Source organism: Venturia canescens, chromosome 7 (genome assembly GCF_019457755.1).
Source record: "Venturia canescens isolate UGA chromosome 7, ASM1945775v1, whole genome shotgun sequence".
NCBI classification, from domain to species: Eukaryota; Metazoa; Arthropoda; class Insecta; order Hymenoptera; family Ichneumonidae; genus Venturia; species Venturia canescens.
In genome coordinates, this window is record NC_057427.1 from 6,019,642 (window position 1) to 6,037,884 (window position 18,243).

The 18,243-nt window shown below is 40.6% G+C and overlaps 1 protein-coding gene across 5 annotated transcripts in view; it reads left to right on the forward strand.

Annotated features, from left to right (window-relative positions):
- Positions 1-18,243, forward strand: part of Teh1 (tipE homolog 1) — a 304,821-nt gene that overhangs the window by 15,747 nt on the left and 270,831 nt on the right. For 3 of the 5 annotated variants that reach the window (XM_043423460.1, XM_043423461.1, XM_043423463.1), the window contains one exon: positions 3,754-11,124. The exons of 1 other annotated variant lie outside the window; for it this stretch is intronic. In XM_043423460.1, coding sequence (XP_043279395.1) covers positions 3,754-3,835 — 82 coding nt within the window. In that variant the 3' untranslated portion in view covers positions 3,836-11,124. Of the gene's footprint in view, positions 1-3,753; positions 11,125-16,077; positions 17,273-18,243 lie in introns of those variants that run through there. One more of the 5 variants, XM_043423464.1, reaches the window with a different exon arrangement.

The following is an 18,243-nucleotide window of genomic DNA, read 5'->3' on the forward strand; positions in this document are numbered from 1 at the left end:
TCGCGAGCTCACGATACATGCTCGTATCGTGTGTGTGCTTTATGTGCAAAGAGCTTTAAAGTTCCAGCACCGGGAGTTCATTTGCGTTGTAATACATCGAGCTTTAAATCGTTGTTTCGTTAATCGATTGATCATCATTTTTTGATGCATCACCACAAATCCATTTTCATTTGTTTATCATTTTTTTTCTGCCCTCCGCATAGAAATTCCATTTTTTTACCCCAGTTTTATACAACCGGGACGTTCGGCTGTAGGAATATTTATGTTTTTCATCCTTATTTATTGCATCGTTATTTCGTTTTCTGTGCGCTTTGATGGCTGAAACGATGGCAATTTCATGGATTAAGCGAAGGAATATCCTCGATGAGGATGCTTTTGAGGTATCGAGGTCCCTTTTGCCTAGAGCCAAGAATCGTCCCTCGTTCTCACCAAAAGTTCCGTCCGTGTGTTGACCTTCTGAATTTTGGCTGTGCGCCAGATAATTCTATGCTCCGGGCTCTCGACTCTTTCCTCGCCACCGGCGTGTGTGTCTGTGTGTGTGCGCGTGGGTTGTGTGGGTGGTCGCTGTTTGCCTAAAGGAAATCGTTCAACGATGCTGTACGAGAACGTGAAAAAAACGTACACGAGAAAACGAGAACGTCCAACTGACGTTACACTTTGAATTCAAGTGGCACACGTTGACCAATTTTCCTAGGGGGAGTTTATAAAACTACCATTATTCGGGGCTTCTGAAAAAAGAAATTGGCTACGAAAGTGTAGAGAAATTTCGAGCGGAGCTGTGGAAAATTTAACAAGCAAGTTCCTCGGGGCAAAAACCGCCCATTTTTTCAGCGTCCATCAGGCGAACTTGGCCGAGAATTTTTCCTCGTTTCCTATATAACTGTGCACGAGAGACAGTGAATTATTACGATTATTATTTCATCAGAATATGAATTGTTGAGTTTCCTTCACGAATTTCGTCCCAGGCCCAGCAGTCTCTGCTGTTGCCTCCTTTTCTTATTCCATGCTTTGAACTTTGGCATCAAGTAATCATTCGCCTCAGAGAATCCCATTGCCGAAATGATTTTACGAAGTGCTCTCGTGTAACACCGTCTGAGCGAATAATCGCCGAGGAAGTTTCGACTGAAAAGACCGATGAATAATATACCGAACGTTACTACTACGAGTTCCACGCTAATGGAAGCGTTCAGTTGGGTATTAAATTTTCAAGGTTTCCCATCCATTAAAATGTTCCTCTCCTCTCTTTCTCTCTCCCAGCGTTATCACTCCGGCTTTACAAAGTGGGTTGAGATACATTTTTTATTTTCAATAGCTCTACGCAAAGCTCGGCTAATTGGATGATTGTTCCCGGGCAATTTGAGCCTCAAGATTTCAAGCTAAATATCAAAATGGTGGACGATAAACCGTTGCGGAGAGAAAAACCAAAGGTAATGAAGAGAATTACCATGAGAAAAAGTGATCCGACATGACAAAAGGGATTTTCTGTCGGGGATGAATCTGTACGGAGCAATCATAACCGCGGTACTCTAATTTAATGCGATCGGATATAGCGATTGATGAATAGTCGGAACACCAGAGCCCAGGTACAGGTTGGATAATAAGCCCGTGCGGTTTCTAGGAAGCTTTCTATGCGATGTACACACACACGCACACACACACACACACACACATACACTCTCGTCCATCATAGTGGGAAACACCCACTGCTGTGGAAGCATAAGTACGTTTATAGAGTCGTATAGGTACGCGAGTTAAAGCAGTTGAAACGTCGATATCGGAGTAACCAATCTTTCGCGTAAAAGCTCGCGTTTCAGGCACCACCATTTTGTCGAGGCTTCGTACATATGCCTCTCGGAATTTTAAACATTCATTTTATGCCGTCCAATTTTCGAGGAATTTCCGACTTGTGTTTCTTCCTGAATTTTCAAAATGAACGGGAAATCGGTTGCAATGGCCGATCAGCCAGCAAGCACACACGGGATTTTGTGCCAGAGTCAAATCCGATTTCAATTAATTCGTACGCATTAGACGCCCTCGCATCGTGTTGCTTCTGCGACCTCCCGAACCTCCGTACCTTGGGTGGGGATAAAATGTTTGAATGACTAAAATTTCGAAGAGCTAAAATCTTGAGTTTATAAAGTTCGAGTGACAATATGGGGACAGATGAATTCGAGTAGAGCTTTCAACGTCGATAATAAATAAAGTGGAAACGACAAGGTTCGATGCACGCTTACGTCGAAAATGGAATGCAACAATCGCTCAGAGAACGACGACTGAAATATCGATTTTCCGAAAATTCGACTATCACTCTTTCGATTCATAAATTTCTACAATAATCAGCGATACTGTGAATATTCACTGTTTCGAAAATATAATAACGAAAGACTAAATATTACTGGGGTTGAAAATACTGAAACACCAAAATGTCGACCGATCGAAGTGAAGAAACACAGCGGAACTCAAAACACACTTACTCACTTACTCAGATTGGCGATCTTCAACTCCAAACATCGGGATTTTGACTTTCGCCTCTTCGAGGCATCGCTACTCTGCATATCTAAGTTTTATAGGCTCGAAATATTGACTTTCGATTTTTTGCTACTCTATATTCTGGTCTGTCTATAAAACAACTGCTCTCCATTTTGAATTCGAAAATATGAACTTTTCACGTCCGTATATGCGGCCTGTAAAAATTGCATTCGAAATGAAAACTATCGAAATATATATTTTCGAGTAAATACGAATTAAAAGAAGGAATATTCCATTAAACGCGTAATCTGTTAAATAGTCGATAGGAAATAAGAATTTCAAATGACTTATTTTGCTCAAATCTGATGTTACAACTTGAAAAATTTCGAAATATCAACCGTCCTACAATTTGGTTATTCGACATAGTGAACCCTACCCATACAACTGCAATCGACAATGGACCTTTTGTATGTGGCTCAAGTCTGGTTTGGCCACCTTTTATTCTCCTCCCTGGATCGCCAGGATATATAATCAAAAAAGGCATTCGCCTGGATTTGGGTTAAAATATTTTAAAGCTCTCTCTCTCTCTCACTTCTACGTAGTCGGCTTTCCCCCCTCCCTCTTTCTCTCATTGTCTCGTTCCCTTTTATTCTCACGGGCGACGAGATTGGAAAACATCGCCTCGAGCCCTGGAGTTACTATGCCCTAACTTTCCTACCTTCACGTATATCAAATACGTACCCGTACATCCCTCGGTGTGTACGTGTACCGAAAAGATGTATAACATTATGGAGATGACGAGCATTGAAAATGATCCCCAAGAGTGCCGGTCTCGCTCGACAAGGTCCGCTCGCCTTCGGCCGAGGAATCTCCGCGACACTAATTTGAATCGCGATTTCCATTCTCCTCGTTCACGTTATTACAAAGCTTTTATTACGGCTCCTGTATATGTCCGGATCTTGGAGACGTCGAGAGTTTTTAAAGTGCGAGAGTGAGTTGTCCTGGGGACCGAATTCTCATTTCAACATTCGCCGTAATTATTTTTCGTGCCTTTTGGCGACGAGCATTATCACTTGTAACGTATAAAATGGACAGACCTCATTTAGCGTTTTCGGTTGGAAATAAAAGAACGAGAGAAAAGTTTGAAAATGAGAATCGATGGTCCATTTTGGGCGTAGCTAAAGGTTGCATCGGTGCTCGCTCAATTCTTCCTTATCTTTTTTTCCTCATTTTCCAGCTATTTCTCTTCCTACTTAACGTACCTTTGTCTTCTTATTTTTTCAGTGACCACTCGATAAGCAATAGGGTGGATCGAAGAGGACATCCGGCACGCTGCGAATGCGGTGAAGTCACGAGGCCCTTATGACGGCGGGAGGAGACGGCCGAGAGTGCTCTGGCTACGTCTCAATCCGATTTTTAGGCTTTTAGACTATCCTCTCCATCATTTATCCCGGTTCGTTTATTTTTTTAATGTCTTTTTCATTCATTATATTGACATACGCATACGCATAGGTATAACAATCTCCATTGTATTAATTCTCGCCAGCGACGACTTTGTCTCGATCATTTGTTTGCTTTATTTTTTTGAGGGCCGGTATGTGGCCCTTACCTTAATTGAATCCCGGACATACTGGTCGGGGCTGCTGGGCGGCTGTGCGGGTATGGTTTTTTTGTCCTTTCCCTTTCTTTCTTTCTTACTTATTTTTTTTCATTTTTTTTCTTTCTTACTATTTCTCCACCTCTTCCACAACTCGGTTTTCCTTCTCGCCCTCGAGACCCACGCCGACACACGCGATCTCGGTACACCGACAAACATCGGCTCAAGTGTCCTGACCCCTCGTCACTCCTCTCCGGCCAACAAAGAATAAGAAAAAACAAAACAAAAACAAACAAACGAAATAAATTCTCTGCGAAACGAGAGAAAACTGAGAAACGACCAACAAAAAGATTCGCGAGGAAAGCATTACTTCATTTTGCCCTTTCATCGATCGCCGAGTTCAACGTGGACGAACGATCACTCGCTATACGTGTTCCCCCTCGCTCATCCATCCTCGAATCGAATTTTATTCGACCCAAACGTTCCTTGGAAACAAAATAATAACAAAAACGAGAATTCACTACTCGAAACGTTTTTTCTACCCCCCCTCACGATGAGATCGATTATTGCGTGAATAATTTTGAGATTATAGAAAAATACGAAAAGTAATGAAACTCGTCGACTCGTTATGGAACTTCCGGCCCATAACAGGATCCCCAAAACTGTAGAAATTTTGGCTAATATCGTTCATCTCCGATCTATGGCGCTTGCTTCTCTTCCATATATATAAATATATGTATATGTTTATTTGCATATATTGTAGATATATATATATTTATATATATGCACAAACGATGTCAACAATGTACCTCGGATTATTGATTAACGCGATGAGTGGAGATGAGAATGCCGAGTCTCTCTCTCTCTCTCTTTCTCTTTCTCTCACTCTATTCCCTCATTCTTCGCCCTTGGCCCTTTTCGGTTGGGAAATAAAGTCTATGGAACTTTTCATGTGAGATTGCGAGAAACTTGAATTATTGAACAATAAGAAAAATAAAGTAGAATCCACGAAAACGTTGGGTTTCGAGAATTTTGCAAAAGTTTCAGTGAATTTTTTAGCTCGGATCTCCAGAAATTTGTATCACTCTATTCGCGATGCTTTTTCACAGTTTCAATGCTCCAATTTACAGAACGAAGGGAACGAAATTTGTTTTCTTTTATTAATATTCGACGAAATTGCACGATGTTGCGGTTGAAACTGCGAGTAAAAGATCGTATACGGTGCGGTTTTAATATTCAGAGAATCGCGCGCCAGCCGCAGGGGAAACTCGTCAACTCTCTGCTATGTACACGAGAAATCCATATCCAGAGTTCAATGAGTCGGGACAATATTGGAGATCGACGAAAGATTGACACGTTTGAGGCTTCCCTCGAACGATCTTGAGATTGTTTTTTCTCCCGACTTTTTAATTTGCGTATTTAATTGACAGCGGATACAGAGTATCGGGGTGATATGAATAAACGATTTTTAATCGCACACGATGAATCGAAAGGTCGCTTTTTCATAATCTTTTCTTTCGCTCAGCCTCGTTTCTCAGTAACTACGGATCACAAATTTCATTATTTATGTCTCAATGCGCCCCCGCTCGACTGTGCGTCCTTTCGGATTCTCGTTTCATCACTATTTCCCCTCATTTCTCCTCCTCTTTCCGTAAGTGACCCAACGAAAACTTGCCGCTAGAGTGGACATGCTCTCGTATGAAACGTCATTTGTCTGACTCGCTGGAAACGCAAACATGAGAACGTGCATCGTAACTTTCGTCGTCGGAGTGCACGCAAGCTCCTCGCTATTTTTCGCACTTGATGAATTTTTCATTCGGCTGCTTTTCGGTTGAGTTACCTCATGGCTCCTCGCATTGAAAAATACCGAGGGAAATGGGAAGCTGGATTATTCGTGTGTGCGGAGCTCTTCTATTCGTCAAAATAACTGTACCAGTCACAACTTTGGGATGAAAAGAAACTTTCCCTATGAATTCGTATTTTCGGATAATTTCTGTTTGAGAACGACGCGACTGTCCGCAAAAAAGTAACTTCGAGTCGAACGACCCGTAGAAGTATCAATGTGATATCATGTCGCATTGAATTCCGGATAAAATAGTGACCTCGCATTATTCGTTTGCATGTTAAAAGATGTCAGCACGAAAACGTCGAGGGTGCTTCCCTCTCCCTTTCTCTCTGTCTCTCTCGCTCTTTCTTTTTTCCATTTCGCCCGTGTGTTTGTGTGTGGAAGTTTGCCAAACCGCGAAACGACCACGGGACAGCCTAAAAGTGGCTTTGACCCTCGCTCGGTATATAAACGTCCCAATTGGAAATTACAATTATATCACAGGGGCCGAGAGTCACGTGACGGAAGGAGAGAAGGAAGAAAAATGGAGAAAAATTTGACGGTATTTGAGGTGCTCGAGTCACGCGAGAAATTTCCAACGCTGCGCAATAATTTATCGAAATAAATCAGCAATTAATATAAATATGCGAGGCTTCGACAAAATTGATTTTTGGCATTTTACGCTAATCATAATAAAACATATCTTCTTACCTCGTCAAAGAAATTTCGAGAGTGAGATTGTAATTAAAATTGAAATTTTCTAATGTTATTGTCCTTATTATTTCATATGAAAATATTTTCGTTAAGGAAGCGATAGCAATCGAAGCACATAGTTGAAAGTAGTGTATTTACAACACGAAATTAGAGTTACATTCGCCGACGATTCACTTTTGACAGTTCAATCATTCTTTTCGATTCTGTTATTTGTTATCTCCAAATTCTTTATTTTATTTTATTTTTGTTTTAATTTCCTGAAATCAAAGGGAATAAGAACAACACTGTTCTCAAACCGTCCATTATTATAGTGATGACAATGAAACGCCTGGTGCAACATTTTATTACAATTAAGGATAAAAGGATTTCCGAATTACGCAGTTGAAGGATGTGAGAGGAGAAAACATGATGTAGATAGAGAAATATTAAATAGTTTGTAGTATTTTCGCGATTTTTGGTCGTTTTTAGAGGCCACGCACGAAGCTAACTGGGTATTTTTCATTCGAGGATTTATCAGCAGTAGGGGATGCTAGTATTGAAAAAGTCACGGAAACATAATGTTAATTATCGTGAAAATACGTTAATCGTAAAATTGTACGGTTCGCCGGAACGGAAATGATATGAAGTAGTTCACTAATCTGGCGACTGGGATGCAATAAATTAAAATTCAGTTCGTTAATCCGCATTCCCATGCTAGTAAATCAAATGAAGGAATAAATATTTAGTTGAATGTCAAATAGGCATTTAAATTCGAAGTGAACAATGAACCTTGACTTCGCAGCTTCGCGTATCGATTTTACGAATTTTCCATTTTCACTAGTGTTCGTTACAATTGAATTATCCTAACGAGAGAGCGAGGGAAGGCAGGAAGAATGGGCGACCAAAAGAGAGAGTGATAAAGAAAGAGCTTTGAATTTGTATTACCCGAACGATATCGTTTCCGAAAAAGTGACTTTTCATCCCAAAGGCAAGGGCAGTTGACTTTCATACCAATGAAACCTTTGAATGAAAATAAAAGATAATTTTATTGAAAATTCCTTCAAACTGGAGATCTCATTAGCGAAAAATTGCACCGACGAATATTTTGGCGAGAGTCGCTATTGGCCCTTTAACTGAAATCCATCAAAATGGAATGACCATAGGTAAATATAAATAAACAGGGAGGCTCAAAATAAAGAGGTGGGAGAGAGAAGCGAACGAACAAATTGAATATTATGAGTTGAGCCTTTGTCCATTGTTGCCCGTTCGTACGAGGATATCTCGGGGCGAAGCATGCGAAATTTTCGGTTAAATGGATCAGTGCGTCGACAGCGATTGGCCTGTATGTATACGCAGTCACACATGCGAGTGCACAGTGGCCGCTGACCTAACACAGGGACGAGGAACGATGAGATATTTCATTGTTCGGTCTGAAGCGCTAATCAGGCTAAATGGGGTTATGTGCATAGATCCACGCAGCGTGTGCGCCGCCAAATCCATATATATGTCGGGAGTGTTGGGTGGCGATGAAATATGCATATAAAACGCAATCGTTGCGGGCACGAAATCAGGTGGAAAACGAAGAAGGATGGGACGAGGCAGGAGGGTCAAGGAAAATAGGGGTGCATAGAACGGTCGAGGGGAATCACAAAGCTTGACAGCATTTCCCATCCACACTGTGGGCAATGAGACCACCAAACGTCACTGACGAAACAGAATTTTCTTCTTATCATTATTATGATTATTTTTATGAGCATTAAACGAATGGAATGGCAGTGAAAATTCGACAAACTGAATGCTTGACGATGGAGCATTACTGTTTGCCACTGTTTCGATCGTTGGACGCGATAAAACGTACCGAATGAGAGAGAGAGAGAGAGAGAGAGAGAGAGTACGATTGAGCGCCGATGTTGAGGTGCATCCTGATCATGCTCATGTAAATATATCACATGTTTATGTATACATATATGTGAGGTATATGCATATATTTATATATAAATATACATAGATCTATACCACCAGTTACGTATTAATATCGGCACTGCCAAGGCTTTGAATAAAACGAACAAACAAAATATACATATATTTAAAGAAGAAATAATAAACGAAATCAAAAATTCCGAACGCACGGCCAATCAAAATTCAATCAAAGCCGATTCGTTGAAGAAATAAAACGGAGACGCGCTCGCTACTCGGCCGGAATATCCAAATCGGTCTTCTCCATAATATTATTATTCATAACGTTTGTTTACGATTGTATGTTATATATTTGGATATATTTATAATAATATATTCTTGTGAGTAATATATCATTGCTAAATATATTATTATATATAATATATCGAATTGTGCAGGATTGGAATTGTACGGAGAACGATCAACGTCTCTACCCGTCTCGTTATTGTTGCTAATGTTTCTAACCACTGTCAGAAGTCCCCGAAACTCCCTCCCTGTTCTCCGTTCGCGTATATGGCATTCGGTATTTGAATACTGTTAATAAACAGAGTAAAAGAAAATGAAGAAAAAAACGAAAATAGAAAAAAAATAATTAAAATAATCCGATACGAGCTTACGGTACCAAAGGATTGAGAGAAAAAGAAACAAGAGAAAATAAATGACGTAGCCACACTAGGTATAATTAAATTAGGTTTAATGGAATAACGAATTCGTGTAGCCGATGTACATGGAAAATAAGATGGGTATTGAGGGCACACTGCGAGATTCGCTCGAATTGAATTCCATTCTCACGTAACTGGAGGTATTGAAAAAATCCTACAGACGAATGATGTAAAGAAAAATAGTAGATTTTTCGTAGATCTAATATAAAAATCCAGAATATGGTGATGAAATTTCATTTTGAACTTTGGTCAAATGCAGATGAACAAATAGTCTCTCGTTTCGTTTTTCCTTTGAAGAAATGAGGCAATTGAATTTTCACCAACTCTCCGAATCGAAAACGCGCGATTGCCGATAATAATTTTATACGACCGAGCCGGATGGATGGATGAAGAGCACGAACGATGGGAGGATAATAGTGAGAGTGAGAGAGAGAGAGAGCAACCGAGCGGAAGAGAAGGAATACTGTAAAATCGTGAGATCGTAATTTTCGAATAAAATCAAACGACGATATAACCGTGGCTCTCGCGATGGGAGACCAAAAAAGGAGGAAACTAAAATCTAAAGAAAAACTAATAAAATATTATTCGCCGAATTTGCCTCCAAGCTTTTTGGCCTTTAATTGCGTAAGCCAAAAGATAAATATAGAATAGTTTACCAAATACAACAGACAAAATTATGTTCCAGGAGTGTTATTTTTAAGAGTGAAAATCATTTACGAACCACAATTGTGCACGAGTTTATGAAAAGACGAATATATTATAATTAACAAAGCATAGAACAGTGAGACGAAAAAAAAAACAAACGCTTGTATCCGCAAATCAATAAAAAAAAAACATAAATTTAGTGTGCCCGAAAAATAATCGTGTAATGGAGAAAAAAAAACGACAAATCGGATAAGCATTCTGTGTAAGTGAGAAAGAAAAAAAAAAGAAAAATACGCCCGAGAATATCCACATGTATATACATATATCTAAAATATTGCGATAAATAGAAGTAGGCTAGCAACGAATAAATAAATATATACATATATCTACAGATATATAAAAATAAATATATATGTATATAAATAAATTGCGAGAGCAGCGCGGCGTGTGGATGTTATCAATTTTTAATGTGGCGCGGTTTGCCCGATGTCGATATTTAGCTGGTCTAAATGCAAAGGGTTGTTTCTACTACTCGTAGATATCTATAAACAAATTAATTATACGACATGAAATAACATATATATATACACACATACTCGTTTATTTCCACAGTTGTGTGGCAGTATATTTTTGGCATTAATAGCATTGTATTATGCGAGAGATAAAAAAAAAATGCAAGGAAAAAACTAAACACTAATAACAGTGATAAGAATAATAATGATAAGAGTAATACTGAATTTTTAACCTCAATTCGTACTGATTTTCTGGTTTATTTATATTCGTTGAATATTCTCGATGCTCTCATTCGTTTTGTAGTTTTATATTCTTTCTTTTTCTTTGTTTGTTCGTTTATAAGAGAAAAATAAGAAACTTCAATAAGGAATCTACGATTGGGGAAAATATTGTATTATTATTATAATAGGGCCTACACAAAGCGAGACGGAGAATGTGAAACGTCGAATTACAGTTGAATATATATATAAAAATATATCTGATTTGTGGTCTTCGGAGGAGTTCAATCTCGTACCAACTTTCAGACTCCTTCGTATAATCCAACGAGATTCACCGAATAATAATAATAATAATGATAATAATAATAACGATAACGATAATGGTAAAACTAATAAAAACAACGGCTCCTTAAAAAAACGGGAGAAAAAAAATCAAAAATGTAATACCTAAAGTGAATCAAGTTGAATAAAATAAAACATAAAATCAAACGATTTAAAGATATGAAATGAAGAGTTTTAAAAGAATAAAGGAAAACGAGAGAAGTAGACGTGCATGGCGTTTGTGTATTTTTCGTACCGAATCCAATAAGCTCTTTGCTTTATTTTCAGAAATATTGTGACAACACTGACGGCTCGGCATAATTATTTCTTCGATATTTTTTCTTTTGTGTTTGCATTTTCAGGATAGAAATTCGTCACGAACTTAGAAGGTCATTTCTACTTCCGAAAATTGGCGGCTCCCATCCAACCGAGACGATCGTCAGGGTAAGCTTTCGAATGTTTGTAGTTTGTGTGACAAGTCGAGGATTCAATTGGAGAATCAAGTCGATAGACAGAGAATTTGAATACGATTCTCGAAAATCTTTTCAAACTTCTCGTCAAATCAAAAAAACACATTTATCAATTTTCTTTCAATCACGAAACGTAAAACTTCAAACGACGAGCATCCTCGTGGCGTGGAACACTCGCCGGTAAATATTTATTGTGCATTGCAGTACAACTCACCGTACCGATTACTCGATGTTTGAAACGAATATTGAAGTAACAGGCACAGCATGTTTTCAAGGGAATTTACTCGAGTTACAAAACGAACGATGCAAGATGAAATTTCTCTCATCCTGGACCATTTGAGAATCAGTCTCGTTCCATGAAAGCAACAGAAGTTTTCTTAGAGACCCCGGTAAAATAAAATGGTTTTTGAAAGAAAATTTTTTATTCATCTTCCATGAAAAATAGTCTGCTGAATAAAAATCAAAGAAAATTTTCTCGAACTACTCCTGCCGGAGCGTTACTTTCACGGATTAAATGCTTTTTGCCGCTCTTTTATAATGGAACAAAAATGATCGCTGACGAAAAGGGAGATCTTTATCTACGAGAATAGCTCTTATCCGTAATGAGACAGAGGTCGGTGTTACTATCGAGAATCTATAACGTCAGAAAAAATATTTCCACTTGTGCAAAGGGTGTGTCCAGTCAGAGTGCGAACAAGGGTCAGAGCGGGTAGGAGGGAGAGTGTGGCGAGGGTTACAGGCCTCCGTTCTCGTTTTTTTCTCTAGAGAAAGAGAAAGCAAGAGTTTATAGCGCGTAGTCCATTGAGAGGTCTCTCATGGGTGCGGTAAGAGCTGTGAATGAAACGCCTCGTCTTTTCAACCCTCTCGGTGAGACCTCCGCACCCTGAGAGCCATTTCTCCGCTATCTCGTGTGGCTTCCTGTCTCTCATGATAAGATTTAAGTTCCTAACGTCGCCTGTGGTGTATGAAATCTTTGCTTGCTCGGACAACAGAAAAAAGTAAAGCAGCAGAATGAAAAAACGCCTCTAACGAGGATAAAAGTGATCGGAGAATTTTTTCTCGAGTACCCCAACCCGTGAGCGGTGCAATTTTATGATCGATGTTCTTATATAATAACGAAAGAAAAAAGGCATAATTCATTTCCACCGTCCGAGTGAGAAAAAGAGAATTCTTTCCCTTCGTTAAAAAAAAAGGGGGGAAAGAATCCTTTGAGAGTTCTCGTTCGTTTCAATACAGAAGTGCGAGGCTCTCCCGAGTCATATCTTCCAACTTTTTACCGCGCTATCACAAGCGAAAACTTGATCATCTCTTACTCTCCTTATTATCCCCTTCAGTACATTGCATTCACGTTTCTTTATCTTTTCTTCTCTAATTGAATATTACTTGGCAGACTCTTATTTTCAGTTTCAGCCAGTCGACCGAAAATCCTTTTTTTCGTTTCTCCTTCCCCTTCTTAATCCTTTTGTTTCTTTATTTCCTTTATCCTCCCGAGGTCTCTTTTTTCTCAGCCCTTTCACGCTCTAAACTCCCAAGAGCAGACCCCAAGTTTCCGTCTCGCCTCGAACGTACCATTTCCCAACGCTTTCCAGCCCTCTTCTCCTTCCCTTCACCGCTTCTTCCCTTTTCTCCCTCTCTCTCTCTCTCTCTTTCTCTTTTCGACATTCTCCTTCGTCTCTCTCAATCGCATCCCTCCCCCTCTTCAACATCCGACTGAGAACCCGTCTTCCTCTCATTTTATTCCGTCTCGCGCTTCTCTAACCGGGAGAGAAGTCCTTGAAGGGATTGATCGGAAGCGACGTTGCGCCGTCGTCCAACAGGGACTAACCCAACGGAGATTATGTCGTCGGCGAAGACGTTCGCTATATGTTTCCTTCACATATATACACAGTCGTACGTATACTTGGACCGAGAATCGTCTCGACTACGCTTTTCGATTACGAGTCAGTCTCGCATTCACGACTCTATGACTCTTATGTCCAACCTCTTTCCCGAGCCCCGATATAATTCGACAACTGCAGCCTCCCTCCACCGCGATCGACTCTAAAGATATTTGATCTCCTTCCAAATGTAATCCTCCCGCTATGAATTGTCGCCCTGCCTATTTCTTTTGTCTTGATCCTCCTTGAGATTCCCTCGTATCTGTGCTACACGTTCGATCGGAACGAATTGTATGGCAACTCCATTTCCACGAACTGATCTTTTTTCTATCTTTCTACATCCTCTTTTGCCCGTCCCCCTCTATTTCTTGTTCGCCCTGGCGGTGTCCCGTTCACCGATTACCAGGAGAGTTTCTTCTCTCGGAAGTGTCACGTTACGGTAGTCCAAACTGCCCTTATCTCCGCCCCGACAAACATGTATCTTTCTGTGTATCTCTATAGCTCTGCATTGTATGCAACACGAGTTAATCTCGAGCCTTTGTTGAGCTCGATATCCGGTTAATAGTCGAGGACGACAGCTTTCTGTCTCTTGGTCCTCGTTGTAACCAGAGGAGTCCTGTTTTGCGGTGTGTGTGCGTGTGTCTAGAGACCATTTGAGATTTCGAAGCTGCGCCTTCGTCTTGGTGCATCGATCAATTGGGATGTTTTTTGTTCGTTTGTGTATGACATAAAATGGAACTCGTATAGGGACTTGAACGATTGCAGATACGACGTCGTCTTACTGATTTCTTTTTACTTTGTCGAAGTTTCTCACAGAAATCCTTTGATGGTATACCTGAAACGGAAAATCTGATTCACTCTTCCACTTTCCTTTGAGCATTGGGATTTTTGAGAAATCTCAACGTACGACGATTCAACGCTGTCGCAAAGCTCCCTCGTTCTCCTTTTTTACATGCTCCAATTCAACTCGATACTTGATTTTTTTTTCTATTACTTTCCATATCGATGAAAATCGCTTTATTACCAAAGGATTTTTCTCCCAGGCTCGATGTTCCATGCTCTCGTCGCTCCATCACACACACACACGTACAACGATAAACTCGTTATATCACGCCGGCTTTAAAGCTCGAGATAAAATCTTTCTGAATTCCGTCCTCGTCCCCTTTGTCCTTCGTCCAGCCGAACGCTGCTTCCATCCCGATCTTTTCAATCCCAATCGCGAATGCCTCCTTCAATGAAGAACTTTCGTGAATGAAAATCCTCCAATTATACAATTTTTTATGGCTCGATCTCGTATGGTCGCTCGTCGAATCCGATCTCCCGACGAAAAGACTCGGGTGATCGATTTTTCCTATAAACTATTTCAGACTAAGATAAAATCAGTTTTTCTTCGCGCCGAGTTTCGCTGGCGGCGCGCATGCCGATCCGTTCAGCAGTGTACCGACAAGAACAAGATTGTCGTTTCCATTTGAGCGATAGCAAGAAGCGAATTCAATCAAAAATTCAGACTGCAAGATACATTTTTACCGCTTCGATCGAAAAGGAAGTTAGGAGCTTTATCTTGACGCTCCGTTCGAGTGGTAGAGTGAGGAAAAGCGTTGTGTACTCGGAGAAAAGCAGAGTAAACCTCGAGAGTACGTGTTGTTGGAATCCTGGTAGGAGGAAATTGAAACCTGGATTGGAGCATTAGAGGCAGTAATTTAAAGCGAGGATATCGATCGCAGCAGTTTCTACAACTCATCGATCTCCTGCAAAATAAAGGACTTCCGTCTCTGTATTTTTCGCTCTTTTTCCATCCTCGTTCTTCAAATTCTGCTCTCCTATTTCTCTGCAAAGGGAGAAAATATTGGCTCAGCTTTACCATACAAACGCTAATAATTTATGAAGATTCAAGTCATTCAGGATATTGCCTTGGGACGAGGAAAAAAAAGACGAGAAAAATTCTCGTCCTTGGAAAAACTCCTTGAGGATGCACCTATATAAACGTCCGACTCGTGAGAATCGGATGAGCGCATCATTCGCAGATATTCTGCGCTCACATTCTTGTCACGTATTTCCCGGACGAGAGAGGGCTTTCTTAGATCGCGGAGAGGAGAAGAGAAGGCCGCGTGCGGATGTTGCGAGAGCAGCGCACAGTGTCAGAGGGAATACACGGAGCGAGAGTGTAAAGTAGAGTAGCTGAGTCGACTGTGCGACTCGACTGTTAAATATCGATGCTAACTCGCTAAATCTTGAGATCCGTCGATCATTCTTGACTTTTTTGTTACTTTGTGAGAGGGGGCTCAGTGAGACTCGGTTGATAGAGCAGCCCGTTCGCGGTGGTCGGACTCCGGTGTACGAGGCTTCCGCGGTGGTTCGCCTGTACGTGTGTGGCCGGAGCGAAGAGGGAAAGCGAATGAGATGGATGAAGAAGGGGGTGAAAGGGAAACGAGAGGGTTTACCACTGTCGCGAACAACTTTGACCTCAATAGCTCGCATTGGCTCGGCGTTACAGACGCTCTTCGTTATCACTAGTTGTTTCGCCATACTTCCAGCCCTAACCCCTTCCCCGAGTCCTTTCTCGCTCTATCTCTCACTTCGAACCGTTATCAGGCTTGTGTGTTTCGTCCTGAAATCCTCCTCCCCCTGCCCCGAGCCGCTACTTTGTAACCGCAAAGCTCCACAGTCCAAGGAATAAAGAAGAAACGGCTGAGGATATCGGAGGTCAGCTTTTGCGAAAAATCGACGTTTCTCTCGTCGGGATTAAAAGCCCTGTCATGTATCCAGCAACACCGAAGCAAAACTAAGATTTCGTTTGATTAAAAACGAGCACGATGTACCTTTTGTTCCAGAACGAGCAAATGTGAGCGCCCTGTAAATGTCGAACTCGTATCTTTCCGAGCCCTTTTATTGATGCTTTTCCCGAGACATTAAATAATTTGAGGATATCGCAAACCGAACCTGGCACGAAGGAGGGGAAGAGGCAAAGAGAAATGGAAATGGGATACGTATTGTTGAGCACTGTCAGAGCCATGATAGTTGCGGATTGTCCAGAGCGATAACGTTATCGAACCTATCTCGATGGTCCAATGCCACATCCACACACGCTTACTAACATCTCTCATTGTCCATTCTTGCCGAAAAGTTTGTTGCTTTGTTGGATACGAGGATGCATACCGGGTGTCCCAGAGGCTAACTCCTCAGCGAAGACAACTTCCTCAGTCCGTAAGTTCAATGCTGTTTTTCGTTTATAACCCATCGTTCGATGAGCTGCTGCTAATTATCGCAGTTGGTGAATACCCTCCAGTCTTTTTGTGAGACGGCCTCTGGAGTGCGTAGCGATAAAACGAGAATGTTCAAAACCAATCTTGTCGCACATGAAATTGCCTATAAAAACAGTCATTCACCGTAGTATTCATGCCTTCATAAACGATGGGATATAACTCGGTGAAATAGCGGTTGGAAAACTTGGTCGTCAAGCCTGATGGTTTTGATGAAAACCTCGCGATATTTTCTTTTTCATTCAGGCCACTGACTAGCTTCACTGATAACCTTTGAATTTACGAATTTGGGTATTTTATAGTGGCATCGTCGTTTTTTACTCATGCTTGAAGAAAGTCAATGTGGTTACCAAATTTTGAGATTGGCAATATGGGAAAAACAAAAGAATATGGAAATGGAAAAAGCTTTCTGTAATCGTGATGAAATGAAATAAAACGACATTCTTGTTTCTGATTTCTTGGATTTATAATTGATTACAAAGGTTGTCAATCTCAGTTAAATATCGTCAAGAATATGACAATCATCCAATTCCGCACGACTAATCAAGGTAACTTTGTTAATGTACTAAAATATCTGTATCTATCGATCGATATGATTGATTCTTTCTGACATCATGAGCGTACGTCGAGTCTTTATAGAGAACTTCTTTCACTCGTTTCTGCACTTTCTGCGTCGAGTGAGTTTCTTTCGACTAATTCTTTCAATACTCAAGTAGTTTGGTTAAGATGATGGATCAGTCGGTAATCACACCTCGAATTTTTTAAATTGAACCTCTTTGACATCGTTCGTCCGATTAAATTAATAAAAATGTCATCGTACGCAGCACGATGGCAAAAATCCGATGACATTTTTATTTTTTCGATCAGACGAACGATGTGGAAAAATTTCGTTTTCAAAATTTGCAGCTATCTCTCTCGCACTCACGGTTGTGATTACCGACTGATCCATCATCTTAAGTTACGCTTATAAGTTTATACTGAGGCTACTTTCACTTACGAGCCTGCTACTTGAAGTATCTGAAAATAGTGTTAAAATGGTGATACTAACCAATGACATCCATATTGCTTAACACGAGTCTGTTCGTAGATTTTATTTGCTTGTGTAAACAATTCTTGCGAGTAAAAACACATCCAACCAATCTTGTGTGTTGATTTTTTATTCGTTCATGGTCTGAATCGTATCACTAATTCTGTATCTTTTACCAAACCAGGTGAAAGAAAAGTCTCTAAAAATACGATATTTGCCTGTAACGTTTTCTCAGAAAACCATTTGACTTGCCATTTTCTCCGAGGGTTTTTCACTTCCGCTCACGCGAAACTAGCCTTCTTGCGCGATGAATTTTTTCCAGGAAACTTGAACCTCTACTTAATCTTCATTCCTCTCCCTTTCGTGTCAGTTAGACAGTGTGCCTGGACAAGGACGCGAATAGGTCATTTTATATCAGCGATAACCCATCGACACTGCATTCGATCAACAACGCTACTGATGCGTTTCCAGCTCGAATTTCAGTCCCGAATAAATGTTCATCTTGCTGCCCCTCTTCAACGTTGGATACACAGTGTACATACGCAAGCGTTCGGAACTATGGATCCGGCTGAGCGATTTTAACAGGCTGTTCAATTCACCAGATATCGTTCGATTCTACCGTCCATCACAGGCGTAACAATTAGTGCATGATTGAATTGAAATCGATCTTTCCGCACGCAGACTCGAAGTATATTTCATCAGAGCGGTGG